Source organism: Dipodomys spectabilis, unplaced genomic scaffold (assembly GCF_019054845.1).
Source record: "Dipodomys spectabilis isolate Male_0828 unplaced genomic scaffold, ASM1905484v1 ptg000002l, whole genome shotgun sequence".
Taxonomy (NCBI): Eukaryota; Metazoa; Chordata; class Mammalia; order Rodentia; family Heteromyidae; genus Dipodomys; species Dipodomys spectabilis.
In genome coordinates this window covers 55,349,728-55,376,995 of record NW_024870679.1, presented here as the reverse complement: position 1 = coordinate 55,376,995, position 27,268 = coordinate 55,349,728, and the positions used below count along the sequence as shown (strand labels likewise).

The following is a 27,268-nucleotide window of genomic DNA, read 5'->3' as shown; positions in this document are numbered from 1 at the left end:
GTCATTTAATCAGATTTTCATAACCTAAATTTGAAGCATTTTCATATTATAGTTTTTATTATTCTTACTTGTGACAGTCGCCTGTGAAAATTGCTTGTGGATAGGTTGTTGTGTCTGAGAGATAAGATTAAGATCATTCAGGGTTTGTTTTTTTTTAAGCTACTATGAGAGTACCTACAGCCTGAAGATTCTCTTATGATACTCTTTATCATCTTCTTTCTCACGTTCCATCTGGAGCTTAAAGTGGGAACTTTTTTTTTAAAGTGTGTTTTCCTGGAATCTCATGTTTTTAACAGTGTCAGGGGGTTGTGTCCCTGGAACGAAAACTGTTTCTCCAGAGCCTTTTTTCTCTGGGTTTCTAGTGAAAAGAGGGGCAAACCGAGCCAGTCGCTTACCACAAAGCAGTGCCACCACAAAGGAAAGATTAAGGGTTTAGAGAAAGGTCAATGTGGGTTTTTCTTTAACTAAACACTTTCCTAAAGTTTCCTTGTGGAAAAATAATGAAGTCATCTCAGAGTTTTTAAAGAATTTTTATTTCTTTTTCACCGTCTGCATTCGCTTGTCTTCTCAGCATGGATGTTTAATCTTCCTAGGCTTTGTGAATTGGCCCAAATGAATAAGTGGTGAGCTGTCTCTCTAGGAGCTAGAGGCTTATTCTAAGGGCCTAATCACTGAGTAAACACATCTTTGCCCTCCCTCTCACAACTGCGATATAATAGTCGAGATTCTAGCACAGTAACCTGGATATTGCAGGGACCAATGCTTTGAAATGCAGAATGGTTGATCCTCCAAAACAGACAGTGCCTGATCTTCGCCTGCCTCTTTCTTCTTTTTTAAATTAAATATTGCCAAAGAGATGCTGTTTTATTGCTTGATATTGTGCATTAGTGCCCTGGATTTCCAAGTTTAGTTTCAGTCAACACTGTCAGCTGCACTTATAGGGAACTCTGCATGTTGGGTTTCTTAGTAGCCTCTTGGGCACATGTGTGTTTGATTTGGATGAGCATTTAAATTAAATCAGTGAGATAGCAATGTAAATCACTAATCTCTTTCTCAAAGTCTAAATGTTCCATTGCAATGTTCTTGAGAGAAATAGCATTTTAAAGATTTAGCCATTGCTATTGTTTAGTTAGAAATATGCTGATTTAAAAGTGGACAGCTCTCTTGTTCTCAGTGTCTCATTAAATGTAGTTGCTGAGATACGATCAAGTCGAATTAGAGGTTGACATCCCACTGTCTATTCAGCTAGAGAGCCTCTAAGAAGAGAAGCTCTGAATTTGTTAGTGCTGCCAGATTCATGTTCCTTTCCTTAAAGCAGCAGATCCCTGATTTATTTAACAAAAGTGATTTAATCTTTGTCACTGCCATTTGGTGTCTTTTTTGCCAGGGGCTGTGGTTAACATCAGTGCTCAAGTTTCTTTCATCAAACAAACTAACACTTATGTTAGTTTAACGATGCAAAAATGACTTGAGAAACCCAGTCCTAGCTCAGGAGAGATTTAGTCTAGAGGGAAATTGGTAAACAATTATAATACTAAGGGCAAGAGCTGGAGAGGTGGAAAGAAAGCACTTAACTCTGCCTGTCTGGAGCAGGAAAGGTTTCATAGAGGCATTTGCTCTTAATCTTAAAGGATGAGTTGGGAATTTACTAGATAAGTATCACTTCAACAATGTATCTAATTACAAACTTCCTTGAAGCCCAAGCAATTGTTATTTGTAGATGTCAACATTCACAAGAAACCCTGAATCTGTCTTGTTATATCTGTGCTTCCTGCTAGGCATGACACAATGAGAATTTCAATAAGTGTTTGTTGAATGAATGAATAAAGGAATTAACACATACAATCAGGGTAGAATCTGCTGAGCTATTTATGCTCAGTCCTATCCTTATTCCAGTTACATGCTGTCTCTGAGGCTCAGAGCTCTGATGTTATAAGCTGTCTGGCATCTTCATATTAGATAATTCCTCCCACATGTCTTAGCCATGGTATGGTTGATTTCCCTGGTACCATTGTACTAGCAGAGAAAGAACTCTAGACTTGGATTCAGAGAAAATAGTTTATATTCCGAGCTGTATTTCATCCTACCTAGCTGTGGACTTTCAGACAAGTCATCTTTCGAATCATTAGTTTCTTTGTATATTAGTGCAGTTACGAGTGCCTACTTTACAAATTTATTCTGGAGATTATGGTAGAAAATAGTTGCAAAAGCAACTAACTCTGTTCTAGTGATAGTAGATGCTTTTGGAATTTTATTCTGTCTACCTCTACTTAGCTATTCTCATCTAGTGCAGAATTTTCCTTTAAAGAAAATATTTAAACATTTCATTATTACTTTTCTGTTTGATTATAATTTGGATTCTACAGTAGGTTTGTTCCAAGAATCAGACTTCATTAGCCTTTTATCACCATGAGCTTTATATTTTTCCATAGATTCTTTCTTTTGTTTAGAATTTCACAGCAAATTTTATTTACTTATTATCACATCCTTATTTACTATGAAGTTAAAAGAAAAAGCTAATTTGAAATTTTCCTTTGGCAGATTTATACAAATTAGTTTGTGTATTGTGAACCATAAAATTTTATCTTTTCTAGCCCTGTGTGTATTCTTAAACTCCTCTCTTCCATAGGTAGCACCAAGAAGATAGTAAACCGTTTTGTGAAGGTACACTTTATTATAAAAAGGAGCAGGAACAGTTATCCATATAAGAAATCACATTGGTCATTTTCTGAAATATAAACTAGAAAGAATTCATGCAGATTGAATGTTTTTCTATCATCTTTTCAAATGACAGTTTTACATACCCATAAATAAGAGCTTTGAAATTGCTTGTAGAACTAAAGCAAAACTTTTATTTCAGATCTTTTCAAGTGGAAGAGACTGTTATATGTAGTTGAGTAGTTCAGAATTCGTATATTCCTTTATAAAATATGCAATAAAGGTAAAGAATCATCTGATTTATTTAAAGAAAATGAACTTCTGTGTCAGTTTCTGCTTGAGATGGATTTGAACATGTTAGCAGAACTCTGATATAGCACTCTGTAACACTAGATATAATTATCCTCTTTTAAAGTGTAAGGGAGCAAAATTTATTCATGCTAGGAGATTTGTTAGGAAATAGCTTTTAATTTTTTCTCTGCTGTTCATAATACATTTATGTTCCTCTCCAAAATTCAGGACACCTTACTTTATGAGATATTTTAATTGGTCTTTTTTCCTCTTTTCAGAGAAAGCTTCTTGCTATCTACCTCCACCACGATGAAAGTGTACTAACCAACGTGTTCTGCTCACAAATGCTTTGTGCTGAATCCATTGTTTCTTATCTGAGTCAAAATTTTATAACCTGGGCTTGGGATCTGACAAAGGACGCCAACAGAGCAAGGTAATACTGTTGTTCACAAGTTATAAGTTGCACATTTGTTTTTATAAAATAAAGTCATTGTGTTTGGCTTGTCATCATAAACATTTTTTATATTCAGCATTAAGTTATCTGCCATTCTTAGATAAAAGCTATTTATTATAGCTAACACCTACAGTTATTACAACTTGTGAAAAACATACCTTACCTTATATATATTTTAAAAAAGACTGTTCTTCAAACTCAAGTATAACTTGAAAACCAAAATGTGCTTTTTTGTCTTTTTACTAACCCAGATTAAAGTACATTTCTAATAAGTTGGTTATTTCAAGAAAATCAGTGTTCTATTACATTCATAAAAAGCTAATAGTAGCATGTCTAATATATAATCCTAGTACTGTTTATTTTTTAATAACTTTAGTGAAGGCAGAACATTCTGGACTAGTCCAGTGAAGTTGGTAATAGCTTAACTCTAGCATATGCTAATTGATGTGATCGCTTTATTGCACACATTCTTTTGCACACAGCCAGCAATGCATCCATATTCTCAATAGGGGGAAAAAAATCCCTTTCCTAGTTGTCAGTATAAGTTTACTCAGTTTGTTAATCATAGTATCTGTAAGTGATAATTCTTCATTATTTTGCTTCTTAGGGTTCCCATCTGAAATTTGTATTCATCATGTTTAATTACACATGTGGCCATAACATCCCATGATGCTATTTTGGGTGTGTTAACACAGCCATAATCACAGGCTTCTGGCTTTTAAACAGGGAGATTAAATTAATTCATTTCAACGCAAGCCTATTATAGTTACCTAATTTAAGCGATTATAGAACAATTAGAAATCATCTGATTTGTCTTTATATTATTTTATGGCTCACTGAAGTTTTGGTCAACATTCAGACTTCATTTAATGTACTCTGAATCTGAAAAAGAAAGATGATTCTTCCCTTAAATGTGAGGCAAAAGAATGTTGAAGCAATTTCTTCATCTAATACTTCATTTCTTTAAGCAAATGGTTAGGAAATTTCCTAGAATGACTTCGTTCTGCCTTGGAAATGTTCCGTGTTATACATAAATAAAGAACCTTTAGCACCTGTATTTGTTTAAATTAAATCAGGTTATTATTCACACTCAGTTAAAGGTGATGAAAAGCAGTGCCAAAAACAGATAAAAATGCAGCATCGAAGGTCTTTCATGAGGCAAAATACATAAGACTGTAGACTTGGCTAAATCTTTTGCCATTCACTGGCAGTAAGGAATCTCCTCCTTTTCTTTTATCTACAACTTGATAGAGAAGGAAACACTATTTCTAAACCATCTGTAGTGGCTAAGTTCAGTGGGCTACCTGCTGTTATTTTGTTCTATCCTCCATTTAATTCCTTAGTTCCTTTTATTTTACAATGACAAAAAATTGCAGTGTAGTTTCTTTTGAAAAACAGTGTTTGAGGATTTTTTTTATGACTGGCAATCAACAGCCATGTAATTGCTTTGTTATATTTTACTAAAGAAGTCTGTTAAGTAGCACAACTTTGATACACTAGTAATAAGAGTTTGCAGGTTACAGAGACACCTGTGGTGACCAAAGCGACAGAAGCTGCTTATTAGAAAGAACCAGTACAGCTGTGTCCTATTAACTCCTTATGACACTTTTTTAAAAACACTAAATAAAGGCCTTGTTTAAGGCTTTAGAGCTATTTCTCAATGAATTGCAGGACCAACTAGGAAGAATGATAGGATATTTCAGTCTACAGTTTTTAAAATCTGCTCTCTCATTATTAACTGTCATGAGAATAAAAAGCGATACTAAGGATTGCAAATAGAAATATTGAGGAATTCAGTTTAATAAACATTGATAGCAATGACAGAGTAACACACTGAAAGAATGAGATGGTTTATAAAGAATTTAAGATAATTGGTGTACCTAATCAAGTTCTAATTCTCTTCACTTTACAAATCAAAAACTTTGAAGACAGTCCATTTCTTTATACTAAACTAACAAATATAATTAATTACATGGTTTCATTATTACTGTTAAGGCAAATGAGAAATACATATTTTACAAATAAAGGCTAAAAATTCATAGAATGGTATATCACCAAAGACATTAAGAGTGAGTTTCCTGTGATACATGAAACTGTAAAAGAGTGACTGATTTATTGGCTAAAACGGGAGTTAGCTGAGCTATGATTTCCTTACTGTTGTAGTTTCATATAAATAAAACTGTCAATTAGGTTTCCTGCTTCATGATCTTTCTTGGATTTTTATACCACATGCAAATTAATGGCATCATTTATTTGAATAACAAAAACTTCAAATTTACATTCTTCATTCAGAAAAAATACCTGTACCTAGCATTTATTAACCATTAGACTCCATATCAACATTTAAGCCATCATTTGTATATTGCTCAAGTTGAAATAGTACATATTAATATATGGAGATGATGAATCAATTTGTAGGTATATGAAATAAGATTGTTACTCTGGAGTTTACATTTATTTATTTCTTTATTTTAGATGCAGTTTGAAAATAAATTCCTGTTGGATAGTTTTTCTGTTCTCATATCTGGTTATGCTAGTTAGACAAATTGTATGAATTTCAAGTATCCTAGGCCTAGATGATTTCTTAGTGGTTTTCTAGGATTCTACCTGATGTTTTAGCTCTGGACATTGTTGTCTAGTATGGTAAGGAACTTGCTGAGCAAATACATTTTTGGTTAAGGAATATGCATACTCTGAGCTTATAGGAACATTAGTCCTTCAATCACAGTTTTCTGTAAATATCTGATGTTTGCAGAAGTGAAGGATTTTGAACTAAATGAATGCTTTGATTTTGTTACAAATAAGAATGTCACTATTTCTCTGACAAAATTTGTTTTTAATTAAGATTTAACAGATTGTTGTTGCCTTTTGTTTCGAAGATTATTATTGTTTGTTTTTGTAGTTTTAGTTTTGAGACAGTGTCCACGCTAGCCTCCTCAAACCCTTGATCCAACTCCGCCTTAATCTTTGAAGTGGTAAGATTAGAAATGTGGACTACCACACTCAGCTAAGAAACATATTTCTATAAAATATCATGATCTCTGTGATGCTGATGGTTGTGATTTTCAACTTCTAAAATTACTTAAAAAGTTTTCTTTTTCCACTGAATACTTAGACCAATCCATGTCTGTATAAAATGCATTGGGAACATTGAAAGCATGAACTAGCAATAATGATTAGTGTCTGTCATCTCCTTTACTAAATTGCGATCTCCTATAGAAAGGGCCATTCATTTTATTTGTCTCATTTCAAAATTCTAGGAGAAAGAAAATAAATATTTAGGAAATAAATTATGCATCCAATTTCATCTGAGAATATTGCTGTAATTTCAGATTTGCTTATTTACAATTGAGCTTAGAATATTTCAGAATATTTTTCTGTCTTGGGAAATCCTGTAGTCTCATTGTCTATCATGTCTAGTTGGGCTTTAGGGTAATAATCTTTAGATGTGCTAGAGGGTATAATTTCTTTTTTGTTCATTTGATCAGTGATCATGACAGAAATAATCAGATGTAAATGAAATAAAAACACGTGATATAAACAAAATTCTGCAAAGTCACTTCTGGACATGTCTAAAACATACCTTAAGAGGCAATATTATACCTTACTTTGTTTTTATTCATTGAGTAAATACTGACTGAATGTTTAATGTGAACTAGGAATGGTACTAAGAAGCTGAGGGTGAAAAGAAGACACAATCCTAATCTCAAAACACTCATAGTTTAGTGAGCAAGATAAAGAGTTAATATGTATGAGGTATGTTCAGGTTTCCATAAGAATGAATGTCCTCAGTATCACAAAAGGATCTGAAAGAGAGGACACACAGAAAGATGAAATCAGAATTTTGCTGAAGTTTTCTGAAGTTTTTTATATTGTAGACTATTAGATTGCAGATTTTGTTATTTTTACAAAAGAATTAAGTGTTTAGAATGAAGGGTAAATAATTGAGTTCACTGTAGAGGAGATAAAGAAGAGTGGGAGCTGCCACTTAATTTAATCTTGTATACTCTTAAGCCAGAATGAGGACTACAGTCAACCAACTGGGATGGATGAGTCCAACAAAGTTCTTTAATGATTCATCCCAGTACCGGCATGTGCACATAGATAACCAGTTAAACAGAGATCTGCCTCTTTAGATATGTATCATGTAGAAATCATTATGGGTTCAACTAGCACAATAAAAATAGAGTACAATGTATTCTTAGTGAATTATGCTTTGCTGTGAAAGAACAATTTCTTAAAATTCAGGACAGATGTCACATTTAAGAAGCCTAGCATTTCCCTATCCTTCTCTTGCCTGCATCTAGGTTAAAATGTACTTTGTATATGTTCCTATAATGTTTTATATATTGGTATACAGGCTTGTGTTTATAGCACTTATATGGTTATCACCCTCATAGGTTCTCAACTCCTTAAGGTGCAATGTCTATAATTTTATTGCTTTTCGCCATGCCTTTTTTTAAAAAACTGTGTTGGCAGTAAACAAATAATAGTCTTATTGAAAGATTGTAGATAAGAAAGAACTACTTTCAGTAACAGCAAAGACATTGGAAACACTACTACATGTCTCTCTGTTTCTCCTATAGCCACTAGCTATAAACAAAAAAAAAACCCTAAGGCTTCCATTTTCCTTACAAAATGAACTAAAAATGTCCATACTCTGTACCTTGTCTCCTGCTGGCTGCATAATACCATGGTCTGGGGCCATCTGGAAATGGCTTGAACTCCAGTCTAAGTAAGTTAATTTAGTAATTCCAAAGGGTTTTTTTCTTCTTCTGCAGATTTCATCATGTTTCTGTGATATCCCAGAAACAATTGACCACTCAAATTATGCCTTTCTGGGGTGACACTGAACCTTCTGTAATGATGGTAGAATTGATTAAATTCTATAGAACCAGAATGCTAGATTGGCTACATAGTGAGTTGTGCCCAGCAGTAAGGCACATTCCCTTTTAGCAGTAATTAATAACAAATAACTATTAATTTGCTTCCTTCTATTAAAGCTGTTTGGACACCTTAGGTTTGTGGAATAGTGGCACAAGTATCTCCTGTGGCGAAAGTTGCTTCATCCAGGAAGGCCACATCACTTGTGTACACAGTAAACTATAGTGTTAATCAGGAATAAGTAGTTTGTGGTTGACTCGTATGATCATGAGGGTCCACAAGTGTAGCAAATATAGGTGCTGGCATAGACCAATTCTAAAAAACTTGTAAATCAAAATTGAATATACTTATGGTAGTGCTCAGTAATCCCCTGCCTATGACTATGGAAGGATTCGTTGTTTATTTGTAAATTCCTGGAGGAAAATTGTTTTGCACATCAATATGCATGCTACAAAGTGTAAAGTCTGACATTCATTGTACATTATTTCTATAGTATTAGACTAACTTCAAATAGTTTTCTAGGAGTTTCTAATAGTGTCTAAGTTTCATGTAACATCCTATAGTACTGTTAAATTTTATATATGCAGTACCATTGTTCACACAATTAGATTGCCTCTGGATATTAGCTTTTAAACTTAATGCTCATGAGTTCCCTATTTCAGGTCACTGAAAACTTCAGCTGCTTTATTGACAGGTACTTGTTAGTCTTAGTATTCAATATTCCTTGGCAAGAGCTAATTGACTTAAAGCACTTATGTAGGTTGTTTTCATAGTACTTTCCATCTCAGTAATTAGCCATATTCACAGTGGTTTAGCCTTAATTCCAACTACTTAGTAGTTCATGCCTATCTGAAGCTCAGTGACCATATTACTTTAACCCTACACTTTGATTTGATCTGGCAAATATGGCCCAGGTGCAGGGTCTGCATGGAAGACACAAGGAGTGTTAATTTCCAGCTGGTACCCTAGGAGCAAATATGGATTCTGTAGGAGTAACTGATAAAGCAGATGAACGTGTGGTCAGGGTCTAAGACTTCCAGTGAGTCTTCATGCCAGATTTCCACATTATTTTTTCCAAGCTTCATTTTTCCCTTTGTGTAACATTTTCCTTCCAGTGCTTTTAAAGGAAGTGTATTGTCATCCTAAACATCCCAGGTCAAGGGCTTAATTAATGCTTTAAAATAAAGGTTCCAAAACACCAGGAGAGTTTGTCATTTTCTCCCTGGTTTGTTTTGTGAAGAGGGAGGAGAGAAGGTGAGGAGGAACCCCTCCTGTTCCATGATTACATCCTACCCACTCATTTTCTCCTTTTCTCCTCTGCTTTTGATTTTTAGTGGCGGTCTTAACAGAATGTCAAGATCAATTTGCAGCATGGTTTAACTCAAGGTTTGCGTTCTGCCAGCAGCAATTGTCCCTGCAAACAATGCCGTGTGTTCTTGTAACTTCAGAAGCTTTTAGAAGGATCATGGCAAGGGCAGCATCTAATGACTTTATTAGTGTAGGGTTTCAAAATGGGCTCAGTAATTGTTCATATCTCTTTGTCAGCAAGTCATAATTACTGCTCAGCATTTGTCCAGGAGTGCACTTGTGAATAGTTTCCTGATAGTATTGAAAGGAAGGTAGAAAGTGAATGGAGAAAAGGTGATGGCCTCTTACTATTAAGAACAAACCAATCTCTGTGATATAGTTGATGACTATAAGTGGTCTATAATACACATTTTGCTCTTTGTCAAACAGACTGTACTTTAAAAAATGTCCTTTGAGATCATTTAAAATTACCAGTTAACATAGCTTTTCTACTCTGATTTGGATACTTCCCACACTAGTATCTAGTCCCGCGATTATAATTGTCTGATGGTATATGCATGGTATATGTCTAATGCAAGCATTTGTGGGAGGAGGAAGCATGTTTTTCTTCCATATTAATGTAATTAAGGCTATTCAGAAAATGCATTTAACTTAGTTATCAGTGGACAGTCCATATGAAAAACTATTATTAGAAAAGAACCATACAAAGGTAATAATACAATTGACAATTAGTCCAAAAGAACTACTTTATAAATTTTGTTGGATCCTAATTTGCTCATACAAATCTTGTTTTTGTTTTTGTTGTTGTTACTTTGTCAAACTGCCCATGTTTTTTCTCCTAGACTGTTTGTTGGATATTCCAGGGGTCTTGATTTTAAGAGTCACAGAATGTAAAAATATATCACCTCAAGATACATGATGTCTGAGTGTAATACCAAGTCCTGGCTCCTTGTAAATTGTTGCTAAAGCCTTTCTTTCCCTGTGACACCTTGTAGTGTACTTTACATAGTTATGTAAATACACACACACACACACACACACACACACACACACACTCACGCACACCAGCAGCTAGCTGAGCACCTTGTGTTTTAGATATACAGCCTCAAAAAACTTTAATGCCAGAGGTACCTGACTCCTTATTTATATAGATTACAAAAGATGACCCATCTCATGAAACAAATTCTAAGACTGACATTAAATGAATTTACCAAATCTTAAATGAACTTACCACCAAGTCTTTTTCTTTTCTTCTTATATGAAATTGAAAAGGTCTCAAAAGATTTTTTTTTCATAACTGCTCTGCCATTAATAACTTACGTTCATGTTTCTGAAGACATATCACCTATGCTTTCCATTAGTGGCATATTTCTCTTCTGCTCTTTAATAAAATCTGGTACTAAATCAGAAATAGTATATAACATGTTGGTTCAGTTATATAAAATTACATGTTGAATCTAGTTCCCATAATACTTTGCCCATTGCCTGTCACTCTGGATAGGCAACCAAAACACTTTTTGTGCCCACCCATCTTAGTGACCTAATCTGCTGGCTATTACCTACCCAGAAGGAAAAGTCTCTAATACTTTGAAGTGGAGACTAAAGTAGAATGTTGTTTCTTATGTGAAAAAAAAAAAACTCACTGGGGATGAGATTTGGTTTCCATTCCTCAAACATGTGCTTATATTTTGGAACTTGATTGTACTAAAAGTGACAGAGAAGAGTGATAGATTTGTATTATTCTCATATACAAAACTGACTAAAGGGATTTCTTTCTGAAGAAAGAAATGGCCATCTGACATTTTACCTACTGTTAATTCATTCAGGCTGTAGTCAGAGCAACAATTTAAAGAATCCCAAAGAGGTTACTTTCATATACATTTATTTTCCTCAAGATAGCTGCACCAAAAAAGTCCTCTTTAATTTACAGTTTCATACATCACAGCTAGGGAAGGAATATCATGTGGGTATTTGTAAAATAAAGACTTGTTGGTTGCTGTACCTCAGTCTGAGAAATTATGTTGTTCAGTTACAATAGGAAAGGAGTATCTGAAAAGTTCCCAACTAAATTACTCTACAATAGTTTATTATCTCTACAATAGTTTATTATATGACTGCTACAAACTCACAGTCCTTCTACCTCTGCCTCCCAGGTGCTAAGATTGCTGCTATGAACCACTACACCCAGCAAGATTCCATTTTTTAAATAAGTGTTAGTAAATTTTATATAAACAGGTAGAACATGCTGTCCTAACTATCTTGTGATGATTTCCTCAGTTATTTTAATAGAGAATCTTTAATGAATTCTGGTTTCTTTCTCTTTTACATTTAAAGGCAGCTTCTTGTCACTAAAAACTGACTTCCAAGCTCGTGCTACTTGTAAGGGGTATCTACTGAAAGAATATTAATAGCTAAAAGCAAGATTATCCCTACTGCTTAAAAAAAAAGAACAGCTAATAACAACAACTATTAAGCCACCTACTTAAAGTGTCAAGACACTACTGTATGACTTCCTTCATGTATATTACCTTATGTAATCTTTACCATAGTTTGACAAGGTAAGTAGCAATGGTCTCATTTCACATGAGGAAACTATTTTGTGCCTAGAGAAGTTCTATAACTTAATAACGGTCATCCAAATGACTTTCCAAGATTGAAATACCAACTATACGTATCCATTCTGCTACATAATGCTTCTTGTCCCAAGACTTTGCCATGTAGGATGGTTCAACAACAAACATGTACTGAATAATTAATGTGTACAAAGCCTTATGGGGAATATAAGAGTATGAGACATTAATATTTTTGCTTGGGGAACAAATTAACATGAGGTTCACCAAATATTATGCTGGGTGATTAATGATTGTACTTGTTGAACGATGAAATTTGCAGCCGTAAGGGCCTTCTTCCTATAATATGCTTAAGTGATATTGCTCCAATCTCTGCCTATATACTACCAGGAAAGAAAACTGAAAGCTTCAAAAGCATAGTTTTTAAGCTGCTCTAAAAAGTTTTTTTATAGTGCATCTGTAGAGACTTTCTATAATTCCTTTTGGTTCTAATGCAGTTACTTGAAATATGCCTTTCTCTTACTCCTTTATCAGCTCTCATTTACCCTGTTTATCCTGCCTTTACTACCAAGCATAATTAGTTTCTTCCATTGTTCTTCATTTTAGTGTATCTAGACTCATCCTTTTCTAAAAGTCGGAGGATTGAGTATCATGCTCCAGAAAAAAGTTTTTCTGGTGCTGTGGACAATCCATTCTGGAATTTGATTACTGGTTTCTGTGAAACTCAGGGAGTCACCTGAAATCACCTCCACCAGCACGCACTTGTTTTCCAGCTTGAGCTGATATTAATCCTGATTTTTGCCATTCTCTATTAATGCAATTAGGCTTTGAAGACTCTGATTCTATTAACTTTTCCTAATTTTATCACTCATTCATGAGACTCTAACCCCTTATTATCTCTACTTACACACCATTGTTTGTTTGCTTGTTTGCTGTTAGTTTATTTGTATTTTGGCCTATACCAGGATTTGAGCTCAGGACCTTGTGCTTTCTCTGCTTTCTTGCTTGACTAGTGTTCTACCACTTGAACCATGAGTTCAGCCCAGCTTTTTTCTGGTTATTTTGGAAAAAAAATTAATAAATAAATCTTGAGGATTTTTCTCTCTGCCTTACCTTTAGCCATGATCTTTGAAATCTCAGCCTCCTGAGTATCTAGGATTCCATATATGAGGCCCTAGCACCTGGCTTGTGACATTATTCTTGATAATTTGCTTCATTCTTACACATGTCCTGATCCAGATGGATATACTGCCTCCGGTCATTACTTCTATATTCTAAGTATTCATAAATATTCACCATTCTCTAAGCAACTTATCTGTATTTTATAGGGGACTCAGCATAAGTTTACTGGTAGCTTAAAAATCAAGATATTAATGTATCCTCAGATTAAAGTAATTCCATCATCATTCATTCTAGTTGTTAGTATTTACACCAAATTCAGCCCTAATTCTAGCAGTTAAATGAGGATATATTTTCATTCATTTGTCTATCCATTCAGTTTACTTTTCTTAGTTTTTTTATTTTTTTGTGTACCAGATAATGTGCCCTAGAGTTTAATGGTTTACCATTTACAGTTCTTACTGTCTGGTATATGAAAGCTTTATATATTCATCTTAAGATTTCCTGACACTAAATTCAAGGGTAAATTTTGCTGAATGATTTTCTACTTGGGAGTTGTAAGAAAAGTAATAAACAGGGGCTGGGTAGCACACTTGCCTAGCATGCATGAAGCCTTGGGTTCGATTCCTCAGTACCACATAAGCACAAGAAGCTGGAAGTAGAGATGTGGCTTTAGTAGTAGAGTGCTAATCTTGAGTCAAAGAAGCTCAGAGATATTGTTCAAGTCCTGAGTTCAAGCCCCAGAACTGCCAAAAAAAAAAAAGAAGTAATAAACAATTGTCTTCTGTGTTTTTCAAAACATTATTTTAAATAGGTCTTTATTAATCTTCTATAAAAGCAGGGAGCTTTGAGTTAAATCTTTTTTCAGTAATGGTAATTCTTTAGGGAGGTGTGATATGGTCCTTAAATGTTCCTTTTGGATGATCTCAGTATAGGTATAGAGCCTAGAAGAAAACCCTAGACAGTCTATATACATTCAGTTCTGTCAAACATCAACTATTCCAAAGGAGACTTTGTCAAGTGCTAAGTTGTAGTTAATTGTTGCTTAGAACCCTTAAGGAGTGACTGACCTGCTAATATTTTGTGCTGTTGGACATTTATGTTTTAAAGGCCTTCCAAGTTTCTACTAAGGCTTTCCTACTCTTTTTTATCCATCAGAGAAAATTCATCTATTAATCTGTTATCCAAGATAATATGTAACTATTCATTAGGTAAACTTATTTACATATTATTTATATCTAATTTAGTATATTAGAAATCAATTTGTTAAATGAGAAATGTATTTATTAAATTATATATATAGTAAATTTATTTCTAATTTTATCAGTGGAATAATCATTCTTTTCAAATATAAAAGGATTTTATGTAAAAAATGTCTTGTACATTATATATACATATGTAATATAAAATATGATAAATGATGATAGAAATGCTTTGTTATTTTTGGAGCCAGTCTGGGGCTTGAATTCAGGGCATGGTCACTGAGCCTTTTTTTTTTGGTTGGTCATGGGGCTTGAACTCTGGGCTTGGGTGCTGTCCCTGCAGTCTTCAGCTCAAGGTGAATGCTCTACCGCTTGAGCCACAGTGCCACTTCCGGTTTTCTAGTGGTTTATTGGAGATAAGAGTCTCACGGACTTTCCTGCCCGGGCTGGCTTTGAACCAAGATCCTCAGATCTCAGCCTCCTGAGTAGCTAGGATTATAGGCATGAGCCACCGGCACCCAGCTACAGTCACTGAGCTTTTTTGCTCAAGACTCACACTCTACCACTTGAGACACAACTCCACTTCTGGCTTATTTTTGGCAGTTAATTGGAGATAAGAGTCTCACAGAGTTTAACAAAAAATGTACTTATTAGCTTAGTTATATAACTGTTACCCCTCAGTACATCACCTTGACAATAAAAAAAATTAAAGAACTTAAAAAAAAATAAAAGTCTCACAAACTTTCCTGACTGGGCAGGCTTCAAACCACAATCCTTAGATTTCAGCCTCCTGAGTAGCTAGGATTATATGTGTGGGCTAACAGAGCCCAGCTGTGGAAATGTTTCATGTGATAAAATCACAAAGTCTAAATTTGGCAGGTGAAACAAATCAGTATATGACTAGATCAAGAAATATGTCTGTGTATGTATGTGCATGTGTCTGTATTTCAAATCTCTTCAATAGAACCTTTTTCTTATGATAGTGATGATACAAACTCTAAAAGTTAAGTAGTAATAAACTTAGAAAACATTTCATTATATTAGTAATTTATGAGAAGGGAAAGCCATCTTTGAAGCATATAAAAGAGAAGAAAAAGAAACAGTATCAATTAATCCACAGGACAATTATCTCCATTTTATAAATGAAAAAGCCGAGGCTCAGACAGATTAGGTTGTCCAAAGAAACTAGTAAGTGACAGTATCAGGTTTGTTTGCTTCCAAAATCTTTGCTCTTCCCAAAACACTATGCTACTTGGAATAATTCCTACCTTGTCTGTTATTATTATGTTATATGTTACACATATGTAATATATATGTAAAATATGTTATGTAAAATATATATGTTAGGTATCAGGTATTAGGAAGCAGGTGGCTCCCTTTCTGTCCAGAAATACTACCTTCCAATGTAAAGTTCCCCTGACTTAGGCCCTTACTGCCTTTTTGTATGTTCCTCTAGCATTTAATCTAAACCACTAAATCTAAGGCTTAGTCATATACCAGATTATTATTTGAAGGTCTAGATTTGTCAAAGTCAAAATATTCTTAGTGTCCTAAGGACAAAAACCACATCTGATTTTGTTATATATTTGATAGGCCTTTAATATTTATTGATGGGCAAAAGGAAAAACACAGAAGAAATGTTGTATAGCTTTTTTATATTCACTTTCCTAAACAGTACCTGGAAAATTAATCTCCTTTTTATATTGCTAAGGAAAGAATTTCTGAAATTAATAGGAAATTGAATTAGTTGTTTTCTATTATTTGCCCCAACTAAGATTCTAGAAAAATTAAGCTTACTGTTATTTTGCATGTCCTTAATGTTTATGTTCTTGCTGTAATTTGAAATGCCTGAGATCAGAAGTGTGTCATTTCAAAGTTCTACCAATCTAAGTCAGAAATTTGAGGGGATACCACATGATGAAGGTTAGGTTTTTTTGGATTAAGGATACTCAACCAGTAGTGATAAGAATAAGCCAGTTATCTACTCAGGATTATTGTCTCTTCTCCAAAAATTTTAAAATAGTCCTTTACAGATTAGGTACACCCCTGTCATTAAACTGTCACTGTCTAAAACCCTTTCTAACAATGAGTGATTAATGCTGACAAGAGGATTGATTAGGAAGTTATATAGTCTTAAGGGAGAATAGCCATAAGAAGTAGCCACTCATGCTTTCCTGTGTTTGAGGCCCTGTGTTTGATCCCTAACACAACCAAAACAAAATTAGTTTATTAAAACTCTTGACTGCAAATATATTGACCCACTTAACAGTTTACTGTTACTGTTTACTGTTTGTAAACTTTAAACAGGTGAGCATTGCTTTTTCCCAAATCTTGTCCTTTTTTTTTTTTTTTTTATAAAATTGCTTATAATTTGGTTTGGTTGTCTAACATACACACAGTCTACATATAAAGGCATTGTACCATTCTTTTTGAGAACAGTTTCATAATATATATCAGTAGCCATTTGATAGTTTTACCTTTTTACCTAGTAATTCTACTCCACAGACTTTAAGGAAAAAATTTAGTGTATTTATTCTAGTATTCTTTATAGTGATTAAAAACTAGAAATAGCCTGGTTTTCAGTGGTTCCTGCCTATAATCCTAGCTACTTAGGAGGCCCAGATCTGAGGGTTATGGTTTGGAGCCAACCCAGACCAGAAAGTCTGCAAGACTCTTATCTCCAACTAATCACAGAAAAAGCCAGGAAGTGGCACTGTGGCTCAAGTGGTAGAATGCCAGCAGTGAGCAAAAGGAGCCTCAGGCACAGCTCTGAAGGAGGGGGGGTGAGGGGGGACAAAAACAAAAACGTGTGTGTGTATGTAGATGTGTGTGTGTGTGTGTATATATATATATATATATATATATAAAATAAATGAATTGTTATAAACATGACAATATACTCAGTGAAATATTATTCAGCCATGTCACATGCTGGCTTCTTATCTTCTTATAGATCCAGTCTCAGCCTAAAAATTTGATCCAGCTAAAGATTTTAAGAAGGACAAGATATATTTGAAGAGAAGACTTACAATAAATAGACAGTGTAACTGACATCCGTTTTTCAGTGAGATTTTTCCTAGTCATTATAATTTTATAATCTCCCTTTCTACTTTGTTTTTGCTCTGTAACCTGGAACTTCAAAATTTTGAAGCATTTGCCTGTTTGTCTCACATCAGATTAGAACTCACTGACACTAAGGAAACAACTGGGAGTTAATACTTTCAAAGTAGTCACCTCTGTGTCTACTCAGTCCAGTAGAGTCCCGTTGCCCACAATGTTTTGAGGATGATCTCTATAAGAACTACTTTCAGCAATAAAATATATGAGAATAGCAGTCTTGTGCCTTCAGAAGTGTTTTTTTAAGGATAAAAATCATCTAGTAGGGAGCCTATTAGGAAGTTTTCTGGGTTTTAACTCACGTCTTGAATTAGAATCTCTAAGGATGGAAATGAGAAAGTTGACTTCATTTAAATAAACTCCATAGTTTGATTTTGAAGCCAGTAAAAGTGGAGGATTATTACATTTATAATTACCTTCTCCACTTTAGTCACGTACCCTATTTACCTTACTTAATTTGAAACAAAGGCTGAGGAATACTTCCAAAATACAGAGCTACCTTCAAATGAAAATGAGTTCTATGCCAACCCATGCTACACACTATTTCCTATGGTAACTCCAGAAATTAATTAAACAGTAGAATGGGCATGCTAACTTAAAAGAATGATGTAGCAGGGAATAACACTGGCTGGCCTGCTTTAGACATTCTTGACTATTCTCCTTTCACAATTTAGAGGACTTTGGCTTTATTTTCCTAGTAACGGGAGAATGAAAAGAAAGAAGAATTCTGTGTTAGCTAGCTAGGTAAACAACCTCTAAGTTTCGTTATCTTATGTTTTGGTTTTCTGTGAATCAGAATATATCTTGAACATATGAATGAATATGTATATAAAAATGAGGCTTATTACTGGCAAAATAAACCATCTTAATAGGCTTAATAGAATTAAAAAAGGCAAGCAGCTGTAGCTAAGAAAGTGCATACAGAAGATTTGTCTCAAACTATTTGATAATTTTGGAGAACACTATCAGCATTATTAAACATTTCATTTTGGAGAAATAGTTCCTACCTTTTAAAAGATAAGCAGTTAGAAATTTTGGTATTCTTGGTTTTATATTAATTACCTTTATTAAATATGAATGTATTAAAAAGAAAATGGAATGCATCCTCTTTTAAAAGTTAAAGTTTTGTAGCAATTAATAGTTATAGCATCTATAATTGTATTTTCTTACTTTTCAAATGTATTTATTCATTTTCTGAATGAAAATAAAACCAGTAACTATTTTCATTTAGTCAGCAGTTCATTGATACTGTATCTTACTGCACAAAAGCTCTCTAAGTGTTGTCCTAGCTCTATCATTTTAATCATGATAATAATGATGATAAAAATGTTAAATACTATTATAAATTTAACCATTGTTACCAATGTTTAGGGCTTTAAAGATAGTGTTATTTCCACTTTTCACCTAAGTAATCTTTAAACTTATGGAAGTCACATTGAAATAACTCTTACTGGCAGTTTTTTTGTCTCTATTTTTTTCATACATAGACAAAATGTATTTCAATACTACTCATCTCCATCATTCTTTTTCCATCTTTCCCCTTCTCCTTATTTCCTCAAACAGTTAAAATCCTGTTATATATGTGTGCATATGTGTATGTCTGTGTCTCTCTCTATATATATGTATTTAAGTATGTATATATGTATATGTATATCTTTTAGGACTAAATTCCACAAATGAGTGAAAACATGCTACTTGGCTTATTGAGCCTGGCTTATCTTACTCAATATAATGATTTCTAGTTTTATTCATTTTCCTGAAAGTGAAATTATTTTATTTTTCTTTATGGCTAAATAATATTCCCTGGTATACTACATTTATCCATTCATCCATTTTTGTAGCTTTCATTTTTAAATCAAATGTTTCTTTTTTTTTTTAATGGTACTTGGTATATTTATTAGACAAAAACTGGAATTCATCTCCTTCCCACTAAATTGCTAGGTTCCATTAATATATACTTGATGTTGGAGTACAGCTTTGTAAAAGTTAGTGAGCCACATAATTTTTACTTTGATCCAGAGACTGAACTATATCTTGTTCTGAGTTAAAACATTATTTTTCCCTTGTATCTAATTTATTAATAATGCTGGTTTCTCTTAGCAAGATAGATATATGCTTCAGAGACTGAAATTTGTATTTGTACTGATGATTATATATCCTAACCATCAGTTCTTCCATTTGTTTCCTCCTTAAACTTTAGATTTGAACCACTGTATCTTCCCAGACTTAGTTTTCAATAATTGTAGTAGAACTTGAAGTTTACAAATGTACCAGCTTTGTGATAAATTTTCCCCCCCATTTAATCAATTCTTCTTCCCTCATCTTATATATACCCTTAGTTAAAGCATTTTGTTTTGTTCAAATTTGTCATTTTCAACTTTTGGTTTCAAGGGATTTATTTGGCAACTCTTGTTCTTGTTTGGTTTACTCAAGTAGTAAAAAAAAATTTTTTTTAATCACACAGAACCATTTCCCCTTGCTTCATTTACTATGTAGGTTGGAAACTGCAGGTATTGAATGATTGAAGAAACTTCTTCATGACAGCTGATTGATGAATGTGGGGTTGAGTTTTGGTCCTACTACTAGGTCATCTGCCTGTTCAAAGAGAAGAAAGTAATTTTAATTATGAGAAGCACATTTTCGTTTAAAATGGTTTTTCTCAATGTCTATTTTCTTGTTTTGAACTGAAATATTTCCTGATTCTCCTCTCCTTTCTGTCTTCCTCTCGCCATTTTTCCTTCTCCCTTTTTTCTATCTCTCCTCTTTTCTACTCTCTGGCGTGCTTGCTCACTCATTTTTTTTCCCCTTTTTTTGGGGGGGGGGGAGTATCCTGTTTAGCTAGTATCTAATATCTCTTGTGAGGCTAGTGCTGCGACGGGCATCTACTGTGTGATATCCATTTAATCCATTGGTGTGAAAGCAACAAGGACTTATTTTCTCCCTTTTGTAGGAAATAGCATTCCAACTGTTTTTTGACATCTTTAATTTTAGAGGTTGCCAATGATCAGATCAGGGTCAAGACTGACTTCAAATGTTTTAGTACGGAGCAGAAAGAAAAATGAGATCCTAACTTGCTAGTCTCCTGATCTACACATCCCTGTTGATGAGTTAAAGCTCTATGGGTGTGAAATTTGGTATGGAGACTTAGGCTGCTTGAACCTTTTATCCCATAATAGTCGTGGAATGTGAAGATTTGAATTTTCATGGGGGCACTGATATTTCATGGCTGACAATGGATTTCTTAAGGCCTTGTCATTTCAAATTGCCATGAGGTCTGTTTATTGCTGCTCTAAATGTGTATATGAACCTGCCTCCCAATGAACTTATTGCAATGGTGCTAACTTATCTTGACACTCTTGGTGACAGTCCTAGTCACTCTTAACAATATCAACTTTCTATAGTCACAGCACATATTTTACAAAACAGGCAGCCTAAAATTCTGAAATAAATTTTTATAGACAGAAAATATGTTGGCTTTAAAAATTAAGAGGTTTGATTCTGTTTTGGATTTGGTTATCAAATGAATCTGAGCATATGACATTTTAATGCCGTTTGTCTTTTCAAATAGATTTACCTTCTAATGCGTGTGACGACAGGACTTTGCTTATCAGCTAGAACATACATTTCAGAGGAGTTGTTACCTAAAATATTATCATAAGGCATAAGAAAACACACGATTTAAGTTGCCTTTTATGAACATAATTAAGAATTAATAAGCCAGTACCAGTGGCTAGTCTCCAGAATTTCCACTGTTTTGCCTTTTGTGACCTGTGTTATTAAAAGTCCATTATTTTTACAGACTTTATTAAATTGGATCTTATTAAAGCATTCTATATTTGCATTTGGTCTTTCATAATTCATTATTATTATGACATTTACTTTTTACCATCAGATCTGAAAACATATCATAAGCTACCCTTTTCTCTTGAAAGAAATGCTAATTTCAAACAGTCCTCTAATAGAAGAGAAAAGCTTTATCAGTTTTTTCATTTATTCCAGATCGTGTTAAGAATACTAATGCTAGACTTCAATATGCTAATATCTCTAAGCTTTTTTTGGTCAAAAGCTTAGAATTATTATTTTTATCCCATACAAAGTACAAAACTAGAAAACCTACTACTACTACTATTAGAGAAAACACAAATCTAAAGTACAATTCTTGGTTCTAAAGACTTTTGAAAATGTTGTTGAATTCTGTTTCTTAAAATGATGCTAGTCAATTTACCTTTGTACCATGCTATATTTTTTTTCTCCTAGTTAAGAAATTCTCTCTTTGTTTTTTCTACCTCATAATTTAGGCAATACAGCTTGCAATATTTAATACTAAGAGCCCTACACTGTCAGTTCCAGACATCATTTAGGGTATAATTCATGTTTTCCTGTGTCATAACCATTTAAGATTTAGATGAAAATTCAGTGTAGCAAGATTTTATATATATAAAGCAAGTTGTCTTAAATTCTTTCATAAACAATACTAAGGTTATTGTTGTGCTACTAGTAAACTTTCTGGCTTGAAACTTATTTTGGATTTTGTCTTATTTTAGGTTTCTGACAATGTGCAATAGACATTTCGGCAGTGTTGTTGCACAAACCATTCGGACTCAGAAAACAGATCAGTTTCCACTTTTCCTGATAATTATGGGAAAACGATCATCTAATGAAGTGTTAAATGTGATACAAGGTAAAGGACATGTCACAAGTGAAGTAAGATCTTTTTGTATATAGGATAACTTTAATTTTTACAATCAAACCTAACTACTCTTTTCTATAGAATTTCTTTGCATTTTAAAATATAAAGCATCCTGAAGAACTCTTCAAGTGTTTTATCTATAAGAAATATATATCTTTAAAAAATCCAATGGAAACATCTTAATAAACTGTACAACCCTCAGAACATAGAATATTCAAAGTAAATTTTCAGAATTGCTAACTTCCTTAATGTAGCAATTAGATCATAATAGTTGTCAAATCTGGCATTTGTGATTTATATTGATGGGTTGCTCTGATGATGATTAGCTGAAAGTAGTGTTAGTTATGTAGAAAATCCACTGGCTGAACGTTGTAAATTGCATTGTTCACAGAGGCAATTGTTTCTCATTGTTTGTGTGATTTATGTCTAGGATGCAACTATGAGGTGTGAAGTTATCTGATGTCTGCAAATTCAACCACAGTTTTTATTCTTCACCAAAATACAATAAATATTTTTTCTATTAACTAAATGTATCCAGGAATTATGTAAAGTATTATTTTGCTGGTGGAAAAACTTAAGTGAAAACAGTATTATGTTTCTGTGTGCTACCAGGATATTTTCCAACTCTTCTAAGCCAATTGGATCTGGTCTCTGCATTTCTGCTCCATTTAAAGCTGATGGGGGATTAGAGATTTATAAATTTCAGTGGCTTTAAAATTTACATGCCCTTTGTACAATTACTTAAAGATAATAAAAAATAAATCCTAAGCAAAACAAAATCTCTGGTATTTTAAGTTTTCTCTATATCCTAGAGCATTTAGCTTCATAAATAGTCTTGATTTGTGTAGGGTAAATGGATAATGATAACATTTCAATCTTGCCTCTCTTGTAAGGTTCAATGTTACAGTAGCTAGTGGTTCTTAAAGTGTGGTCCATGGACTCTGTAAGTCCTTAGACATTTTTTGACCTTTTTTTTTTTTTTTTGCCTTTTTACTGCATTGGCATACATATTAGTAAACCAAAAGCAAGAGTTTATGAAATTGTTTGGAACTTAGTATGAGTCAAAGCCAAGGCCAATGACACAAAATAGTCATTATTAAATGTTAGTGCAAAATGAACAAGCAAATCTGTCATTTTCAAATAAAAGAACAGATAGTATTTGTGTCAAATGATAATTTGTTTCAGTCAGAAATTTATATTCTACACAATTAGCTTGACAGTTTTAATAGTTTGAATGCATTTGTCATGGTAGTGACACATTTTTTGGTACCATATAATGAAATGTATTGACATTTAGAATAATCATAAATTGTAAAAAGCAAAACAAAAAATCCAAATGGAGGATTTGGATTTTGGCTGAAGAAGAAAAGCAGTTACCTGCCAAGTGGGTAGCCCTGAATTCAGTCCCTACTACTACCAAAATATTAAGTTTTATGAATCCAAATACTATATAGCAGATCTATAAACCCATAATACTGAGGTAGTATTATGAGTTCAAGGCCAACCTAACCAATATAGTAGACTGTTTGAAGAAACAAAAAAGGGCAATGGATGGATTTTAATGTAATGAATACAAGTTCATTGATAGTCTCAAATTTCACATGCAGATATCTTGAAGAAACTTCTATTTGTCAGGCTGGCTTTAATATAAAAGAAGAATATTCACAGTTGTCTATTAAAATGCTTCTCCCTTTTTGAGCTCCATGTCATTTTGAGGCCATATATTTTTCTTCAGTTTCAACAAATACAGCCTATTTTAACCAATTTAATGTAATAGAAAATATAGTTGTGTTCTATTGAGCCAAATATTTCAGTAAGATGCTAAAATGTTGTAACTGTGCTAGACTTCACATTAACCTTTCTTGAAAGAATAGTCTATTTTTCATAAAGATACAGCATTTATACTAGCTTGTAATGAGTTTATTACTGTTTTTAAATATATTGATAAGTATACTTACATTTATAATATTTCAATTTTAACTTTTAATGGAATAAATGTCAAAAAGCATAGCAGACATTAACAAAAATCCTTTCAAGAATCTCAGTAGTTCAAGAGTATAAAGGATCTTGAGATTAAATGTTTGAGAATTGCTACCAAAGGCTCTTAACTAGTGCCTTTTCTTTTTCTTGGGCAATTAAAGACTTAAGTATAAAGCCTATATGCTCTCTTTGGCCTTCCTTACTTTATATAACTAAAAGTTCTTCTTATTAATGTTCTCCCATATTTGACTCTTCAAATTTAAATGCAGTTTCTAACCACCAATATATATTATTACTTTATTCTTTCTTAAATATATGGAACATTTCAATGAAAGTACTTTAGATAATAACAATGTGGTCTGTAACTTCTTGGACTGCATTTATTCCTTTCTGATTTTAGAATGACTTTCCATTTTTAATAACTTTAAATTTTGAAATTATGTAAGTTTATATAAAAGTTTATCAATATCTATGTGTTATTAGGTAACACATCAGTAGATGAGTTAATGATGAGACTTATGGCAGCAATGGAGATCTTCTCAGCCCAACAACAAGAAGATATAAAGGATGAGGTAAGGGGGAAAGTTAAGCAGATTTTAATAGGATTTTGTCAAATGATGTTACTGACTGTCATGATTGACAAGTGAAATGATGAAGATGCAATTCTGAATTGATTAAGGTCCTTCATTTCTTTGGGTTTACTTTTTGGGCTGTTCTTTTCATGACCTGAAAACTCAATAATTTGTTTATATTTGTGGACTATTTTCACTTTTCTAGATTTAAAGTGACAATAGCAGCTCAATTTGTAAGAAATGAATTCATATCCATATTTATTTCCAGGCCCAGAAGAAGGTGCTATAAAATCAAGGACTACTTTTAATAGAGACATTGCCAACTTTGGTGGCCTTGTTAGGGAGGGCATAAGTGAATAGCTTCATTTTTCTTCAGTACTATTCCAGTAATACTTCAGTACTACTCCTCTCTGTACTCCTGTTGACTGACCTAACTCAGTCAAAAGCTGGAAGGCGGGGCTGGGAAGGTGGCTCAGTGGTAGAGTGCATGCCTTGCATGCCAGAGGCCCTGGGTTCAATTCCTCAGCACCACATAAGCAAAAAGAAAAAAGCCGGAAGTGGCACTGTGGCTCAAGTGGTAGAGCGCTAGCCTTGAGCTGAAGAGCCCAGGCCCAGAGTTCAGGCCCCATGACTGGACCCAAAAAAAAACAAAAAAAAAAACAAACAAAGCTGGAAGGCAAAAGAAATCTTCTGGGATTTTTCTGAAGGCTCAGTAGATGTCATCTAGCCCCAATTGGTATGATTCCTTTTAGACTAGGAAATCAAGTCAAAGTTAAATAAATTTGCCCAAGGTTATATAGCTAATAGGAACTATAATAATAATCTCAAGTAGTCATAATACCTAGTCAAGAAATTTCTGTATTTGGAAAATAGCTTTATGATAAAAATTTGAAACATACGTTTGCATTTGTTAATTTGAAATGCTTTTTAAAGATTTCCATAGAACAAACAAGAAAAAATGTGATTTCTGAAACATTATAACATAATTTCTGTTATAATGAGTGATTTTGATAGAATACCCTTTAGTTTTCACTAATGTGGAACATTTAGATAGTCTTAATATAAACTATAAAACTATTATATTTTATTTTATTTATTCATTTATAACTTTGACTGTTTTTCAAAAGTAAAGGTCAAATCAGACACTGGTAGATTAACATTTGTAATCCTAGCTTCTTGGGAAAATGAGAATAAAAGAATTGAGGTTCAAGGTGAAACCTATGGGAGGCTGAGATTGGGAGGATAGCAGTTCTAGGCTAGCCCAGGCAGAAAAATCCATTAGACTCCATCTCAGCAGAAGAAGGTGGGCATAATGGCATATATTTGTCATCTAATCTTTAGGTAGGAAGCCTAAAATAGGTAGATTGCTGTACAGATGCATACCCATGAAGAAAGTTAGACCTATCACACACATGCATGCATGTACATGTACACACACACACGCACGCGCACACACACACACACACACACAAAACAAAAAATCAGGGAGAAAAACAAAGCTGGAGACATGGCTCAGCTGTAGCATGTTTGCCTAATACGCACAAAGGCCCCAAGTTTAAACTCTAGTCCATCAATAAAAAGAAAAAATAATATATTATAGTGATATATAATGTATACACATTAGCAAATATGAAATTTTGTAGTACTGGAGCTAATTTCATTTTTTAGTACTCATTACATTTGTTGCTATAAAGATGCTGAGTTTGTAATTTTTCTTTATAATCAGTATTTTATCTCTTACGCTATAAATAGAAAGTAACACTTTGAAATAGTAAATGTACTTAAGAATTTGTAATAATAGGTGTGTTGCCATTCAAGATTATACTTACCCTGAACAAGGACATTGGTAGTAATGCACTGAACAAATTCTTCAGTCATTTAAAACTTGAGTCTCATTAGTATTAGATTTACAGATTATGCTATGTAGTAAATAATATAAATGCACCATATTTTCATTCTTAAATCTTACTTTATATTCCTTATAATTCATTTGTAAAGAAGTCAACTTTAATTTCTTTAACATTGAGCCCAAATTTTAATGGGAGTTACAGGAAAAGTCAAAGGCCCCATGTAATTGAAATTTTTATTGAAATTTAACTTTAAGAGATAAGGAATTTTAGAGTGTCTACTTGAAAGTTAACATTCAGGTTATAAAAGAGTTCCTTGAAAAAGGAACTATATGTAAGTAAAAAAAGACTATATGTAAGTCATAATGAATTGGCATCTGAATATATGACAAAAAGCATTGTCCCCTAACATTATGAACTTTTGCCACAAACAATGGCTCACACCTGTTATCCCAGGTCTTCTGGAATGGAAGACTGGAAGGATTATGGTTCAAAACTAGACAGAGCAAAACATTAGAGAGGCCGTAATCCAACCTATAATCTCTCGGTGTGGTGATATGTACCTGTAATCCCAGC

At 33.4% G+C, this 27,268-nt stretch overlaps 1 protein-coding gene across 1 annotated transcript in view; it reads left to right on the top strand.

The window, feature by feature from the left end:
- The window catches only part of Faf1 (Fas associated factor 1), a 297,788-nt gene that overhangs the window by 200,002 nt on the left and 70,518 nt on the right, over positions 1–27,268 (top strand). Inside the window, exons 13-15 of the mRNA XM_042677919.1 lie at positions 3,228–3,382; positions 22,148–22,284; positions 24,757–24,845. Coding sequence (XP_042533853.1) covers positions 3,228–3,382; positions 22,148–22,284; positions 24,757–24,845 — 381 coding nt within the window. The remainder of the gene's footprint in view (positions 1–3,227; positions 3,383–22,147; positions 22,285–24,756; positions 24,846–27,268) is intronic.